General features: G+C 32.1%; 1 protein-coding gene across 1 annotated transcript; it reads left to right on the forward strand.

Annotated features, from left to right (window-relative positions):
- The first annotated feature begins 1849 nt into the window (after positions 1 to 1849).
- LOC110704299 (protein synthesis inhibitor PD-S2-like) lies at positions 1850 to 3621 on the forward strand. The gene is made up of 2 exons (XM_021882088.1): positions 1850 to 2060; positions 2448 to 3621. The coding sequence occupies exon 2, from the start codon at positions 2478 to 2480 to the stop codon at positions 3429 to 3431; it is 954 nt and encodes a 317-aa protein (XP_021737780.1). The 5' UTR covers positions 1850 to 2060; positions 2448 to 2477; the 3' UTR covers positions 3432 to 3621.
- Positions 3622 to 6533: the final 2912 nt, after the last annotated feature.

Genomic DNA, 6533 nt, shown 5'->3' on the forward strand with positions numbered 1-6533 from the left:
TGCGATCCTAGGGTTCGCATCCCTACCTTCCTCCTCTAACTGTTCGCTCGTTATTATAGTCTCTTCATCCTTTGTTAATTTCAACTTCTCCCATTCTTTCGTTAACTGTTCCTCCATGATCAAAGGCGCAGTAGCACCAAGGGTGTTTGGTTAAAACTAAAGTGTAAATTGCACTAGCAGAATCAATCAACAACAGAGAAACGTAAGAAACCCTAGCAGGGACTTTGCGGGAACCCTACTTGAGGGACTTTTTAGAACACTAGGTTCATTTTTACTTGTTATTAGGTAGTTTTTCACAAAATCTGGATTTTATTAGGTAGTTTCTGACAAAATATCCTTTTTATTTTAAGGAATATATTTGATGGTAAATGAGCATATTAATCAAAATAATTGAAACACAAGCATGAGAATTATTGACTTATTGTTTTATTAAATCGTTTACCTCTTCAAATCTCTTCTTCCTTACAATCCATTCTAAGTGATGTACGTTGCAAGAAATCTAAAATGGATGAATTGAAGTATATTCTAACAAAATTATGGGTACACCTAGTATTGACAGGCGAAAAAGACAGTACGTAGAATGGTGGAAATCAAAGTCATGAGCGCTTATGTTGTGGTAGCTATAGCAGTATGGATGATGCATGAGCCAACTCTCGCAGCATCATATATAAGCTTCGACATATCGAAGGTGCTACAACAGCTACCTACTCGCAATTGTTGACTGATGTGCGTAACGAAGTGGAGGACAAAAACATTATATATGGCGGGCGCACCGATATACCAGTAATGGCCAAACCTTCAGAAGCAAAAAAGTATCTTTTTTATCGATTTTACGGCATCAGAGGGAAGGACAATCACAATTGCTGTGAAATTTTGTCATCTACTTGTGTATGTATCAATGTCTTATTAAATTGATTTAAAAAGAAAACCTACCATTACTAGTCTTATTAAAATCAAAATAGGACTAATCCGGTCGTTTACTTTTTTTTTCCAGAATAGATCTGATTGTTTAACATGCAGTTTACCACGTTTCTCGGTTTCTTCTACCATAGTATCATGCAGTTTCTTACGAAGTATTACGGAGTATAATATTTTTATTTTTTGACAGCGTCTTATGTATTACTCCCTTCGTCCCTATTATTTTGCTCTATTATTACAATATGAGTCAAACTTAGAAAACTTTGACTATAAATTCTCATTGTTTTACTAAGTAAAATTTAGTCATGTGAGATCTTGTTTTGTTCGTCTAATTGTAAATTTAATTAATATCGACATTTTATAATTTTTATGCATATTGAAAAGAAGATAAACGTTTTAACACGTGTCTTGAAAATCGTGCACAATCAAATGAGGCAAAAATAAAGGAATAGAGAGAGTATAATATAGTACTATATAATTTCCTTAAGTATAAAATGCGTGACAAATATTACCTGTTACACTTATTGGAGACATCAACATTATAGCTTGTATTAATCACAGTTACTTTATTGTATAGTTGATCTATATAGAACATATTTTAGCAATTATATACTATATGGAATATAATTACCAAAATATACTCCATCCGTTTCATCATTATCGCAATACTTTGACTTTTTCACTATTCATATGCTTATGCCATCCGTTTCATCATTATCGCACACTTTGACTTTTTCACTATTATATTACTTATCAATATATAAAAAAAAACATAAATTGTCATGTAAAATATAATTGGATTAGTCTTTATATATATTTTCATTAAAACAAGCTTTTATACTTCTTACTCCGTAATAATTTTAATGGTCAAAGTTGTGCAATGCCATATATGTCAATTAAAGTATTGCGATTATTATGTAAAGGAGGGAGTAATATATATGTATTATTCTATATGGAATATAAATAACTAAAATATAATTTTTTTTTGGGTGTCTAGCATGTCTTTGCATGAACTTTTCTCATGACCTCTATATAAAGAGATGATAAGTTGAACGTTAATTGCATCTCATTGCTTGTTCAGTACAACTTTCTCTAGTCATCTGCACATATATTCAAGCGACTTTCAGTTCGCAATTTCATTGGTAAGTCATCTTTAGTTAATGTATGAACTATTACGCAGTAATTAATTAATTAAGGTAATTTTATTTAATTTTATTTTGTATTGTGTGTTGATACCTTTTTTTTTTTTTTTTTTTTTCTTTTCTTTAGAACTTACTCCATTTCATATTACTTTCAATATAACACATTTTTAATTTTAAAGAAGAGATTTGATGGTAAATGAGCATATTAATCAAAATAATTGAAACACAAGCAAGATGAGGATTATATGTTACCAGTGTTAGAGCTATATTGATTTATTAATCGTTTATCTCCTCATATCTCTTCCTTATATTGCATTCTAAGTAGGTACATTGTAAATAATCTGAAACGGATGAAGTATATTCTAACAAAATTATGTGTATATCTAGTTTTGACAGGCGAAAAAGACAGTACGTAGAATGGTGGGAATAAAAAAATTCAAAATCGTGAGCGCTTATGTTGTGGTAGCTGTAGCAGTATGGATGGTGCTTGAACCAACTCTCGCAGCATCAGATTTTACCTTCGACATCGAAGGTGCTACAACAGATACCTACTCAAAATTGTTGACCGATGTGCGTAACAAAGTGAAGGATGATAAAATTGTATATGGCGGCCGCAAAGATATACCAGTAATGGCTGCACCTTCAGCAGCAAAAAAGTATCTTTTTGTCGATTTTACGGCATCAGAGGGAAGGACAATCACAATTGCTGTGAATTTAAGTAATGATTTTAATTTATATGTGATTGCTTATCTTGACAAAATTAATGGAAACTTTAGATCACATATATTTAAGGATCTTCCCCCTGATGTTCAAGAGGGTCTCTTTCGAGATGCGACAGGTGCAGCGAATCGTCTAATTATGAATTATGGAAGTAGTTATGCTGAGGTTGAGAAAAAGGCAGGTTCTAGAACCAAATTGGGATTGGGAAAAAAGCCACTAAGCAAATTCTTTGACAAAGTTTATGGGAAGCTCGTTGATAATGAGAATGAAGCTAAATTTATGCTCATTGTTATGCAAATGCTTTCCGAGGCAACTCGATTTGCATATATCGAGCAAATGATTGTGCAAAAATTTGAGAAAGAAATTAATGAATGTTATAAACCCGACTTAAAAACGATCGAATTAGAAAAGAGTTGGCAGAAGATCACTGTAGGAATTAAGAATTCTAACGGAGGTGTAATCTGTCCGCCGCTAAAGTTACAGGATCCTACGGGTAACCCTTGGATAGTGTCGAGTGTCAATGAAATTGCTGGAGACATGGGGCTTCTAAAGTACGAAGGCCCTCCTACGACCGCTAACAACCGAGTATCTCTAGCACTAGTCGTCAATAAATTACAAACGCATTACAACCAGTTCATTAGTTTTTTTTAAAGCCAACAATGGTGATGATGATTATGAGGCTGAACTGTGAAACTAACCTAAGGGTTTGCTAAAGTTTTATTGTGTATGACATTTGTTCATGATAAGTAGAAGTTGTGTGATCATGATGTTATTATGTTAATTAAGTGTAATAAGGCAACAATATGTTGCGTGTAATCCCCATTTCCTAAATGAAAACAAAATTTATTTTCATTTTAAGGACCGTCTCAAATAATTTTGTTGCATGCCTTTTATCATACTCGTAGTAAAAGTTTAAATTTTGTGGCTTCACATAGCTGAGACTTTGTTTATATATGGAACTTTTTGCTTGTCGGCACTAGAGCTGTTAATTCGAGTAAACGGGTCGGATTATTAGTGTGGGTCAGGTCAACTCTAGTTGGGTCAATTCGAGTTTATGTCGTAACCAAAGCGGGTTGGGTTCGGGTTGGGTCATGCTTTAGTCGGGTTACGTCGAGTCATACATCTTATTGGGTTTGGATCGGGTTAGGTCGAGTCAATAACAGGTTAGGAGTATGTAACTATATAACTAAATATTAATAAGGTGGTCTACATTGAATTTAAGGTGATTTGAAATCGTGTCAGGTCAACAACAGGTTAGGTTGAGTTCGAAATGTGTCAGGAACAAGTCAGGTTGAATTTGGTTCGGGTCAATAACAAGTTGGACTGATTTCGGGTTGGGTTATTAAGAACAAATCGGGTTGAATTTAGGTGGGTTAGTAATAGATCGAGTTGAATTCGGGTCGGGTTAGTAACAGGTCGGGTTAAATTCGGGTTTTGATGGTTAAAACAAGTTTGGGTCAATCTCGGTTCAGGTCAGGTTCCATTCAGGTCAATAATTTACGAGTTATATTCAGGTCGATCGGTTCATGTTCAGGTTTGGATCTCAAATACTCGGGTTAACTCGAATCTAGGGTTGGTTTCAAGTTGGGTCATATCAGATTCGGGTCACCATCTTTTTGGTTTCAAGTCACCACTTTTAATAAATATTCCATAACTCGAATCTATTTTCATCATAAAATTCGTTTTAAAAGTTCCTTAAAATAAGACTCACTTATAATACATCTAATTTAATTAAAAATATAATAGAGAGTCGGAAAAAAAAATAAAATAAAATAAAATTAATTGGTAAAATTAATTTTAGTTTGGTAAAAAAAAAAAATAATCCAGTTCACTAAAAATAATCTAAGTTTAATGAAAATAATTTAAGTCAATAATAACGTAGATATCCTTATAAACAAAGCTACAAAAAGTACACTATTATATAAATAAGCGATATGATATTGTATGTCTAAATATCTTGCATTATTAAGAGAAATTATATGGCCGTATTTGACATTCAAGTCAAAAATTTATCTTAAAGTTTTATCAACTATTAGGGAATCGCTCGGGCACAATAATAACCTACGAACTATAATAATAAGTCCTTTTCTTTTCACCGAACAAAAAAATAAAGTGTGTTTCGTGCATATGAAATTTATCATTTACTTTTTTTTTTTTTAGACAAAATTTTGTCATTTACTTGTGTATGTATCAATGTCTTATTAAATTGATTTAAAAAGAAAACCTACCATTACTAGTCTTATTAAAATCAAAATAGGACAAATCAAAATTAAAAAAATCAAAATAGGACAAATCCGGTCGTTTACTTTTTTTTTCCAGAATAGATCTGATTGTTTAACATGCAGTTTACCACGTTTCTCGGTTTCTTCTACCATAGTATCATGCAGTTTCTTACGAAGTACAGTATTACGGAGTATAATATTTTTATTTTTTGACAGCGTCTTACGTAGTACGTATAATATAGTACTTCGTACTATATAATTTCCTTAAGTATAACATGCGTGACAAATATTACCTGTTACACTTATTGGAGACATCAACATTATAGCTTGTATTAATCACAGTTACTTTATTGTATAGTTGATCTTTATAGAATATAATTGCTAAAATATACTCTATATGGAATATAATTACCAAAATATACTCCATCCGTTTCACCATTATCGCAATACTTTGACTTTTTCACTATTCATATGCTTATTTTGATTATGTTTTTTATTAATATATAAAAAAAACATATATTGTCATGTAAAATATTTTTGTATTAGTCTTTATATGTATTTTCATTAAATCAAGCTTTTATACTTCTTACTCTGTAATAATTTTTAATTACAAATATTAATGGTTGTTGAGTAATTAGGTTTTGATGATTGTAAACTAATGATGATTATCTATCTAACGTGTTTGTTAAGTTGTGCATAGATAGAACAGTACAAGTTATGCTTGGAACAGGGTACAAAGAACCGAGCAATGACAAAGTATATATATAAGGAACCTGAGCAATATATGATAAGCAATAGAAGGAACAAGAGCAATGATGAGTGATGATTGATAAGCATGATGATGGTTAAGGAACCATGAAGGTAACTATGTAAATAGGTGTGAGCATATGTTAGCTTCATGAGGTAAGTATCCTATACATACATGGGTCATGTATGTGTAGGAGTCTTTTAATTTAGTTTAGTTTTTCTAGTTTGCTTTTAGGTTAGCTCTAGTTTAGTTTGGTTTTGTTTTAGTTTTCTTTCTGATTTTTAAAAATATAAAAATACAAAAATACGTGGCTTTAAGTTTAATTAGTTCTCTCACTTGAAGTTTGTTTATGACAAAAATACAGGTATACACAAGGAGCTTCCTAACCGAAGCATGACAGCAAGCTTAGTGAAGCTTGGTCTACGAGTTCCAGCGTAATGCTGGAGAACAGTCACAGCATGTTCCAGAAGTGGAACGTTGCCCCGAGATCCAGAATACATCAAGACTACAGTACAGGATTCTAGAACAAGAGTTTCAAAGAAGCAACATGAAGATGGAGAAATAGAAGAAAATTGCTCTAGGATTCATGTAAGTATGTTGGACATAAAAGTCGGTCTGGAAGAAGTCTATGGAATCAAGGTGAACTTCAGACAGTCAATGAAATTAGAGTTACTGACTTGTCAGAGACTGTCAGAGTTCTGAACCTATTAGGAAATTAAGTATGCACGTCTTTAAAAGTTGGTTTTAATGATATATATTTACCTAATACATGCATATCTTTTA

Source organism: Chenopodium quinoa, unplaced genomic scaffold (genome assembly GCF_001683475.1).
Source record: "Chenopodium quinoa cultivar QQ74 unplaced genomic scaffold, ASM168347v1, whole genome shotgun sequence".
Taxonomy (NCBI): Eukaryota; Viridiplantae; Streptophyta; class Magnoliopsida; order Caryophyllales; family Amaranthaceae; genus Chenopodium; species Chenopodium quinoa.

Bases quoted from the DNA above. Each gene is read 5' to 3' on its own strand.
- LOC110704299 (XM_021882088.1), top strand. From the start codon at position 2,478: ATGGTGGGAATAAAAAAATTCAAAATCGTGAGCGCTTATGTTGTGGTA.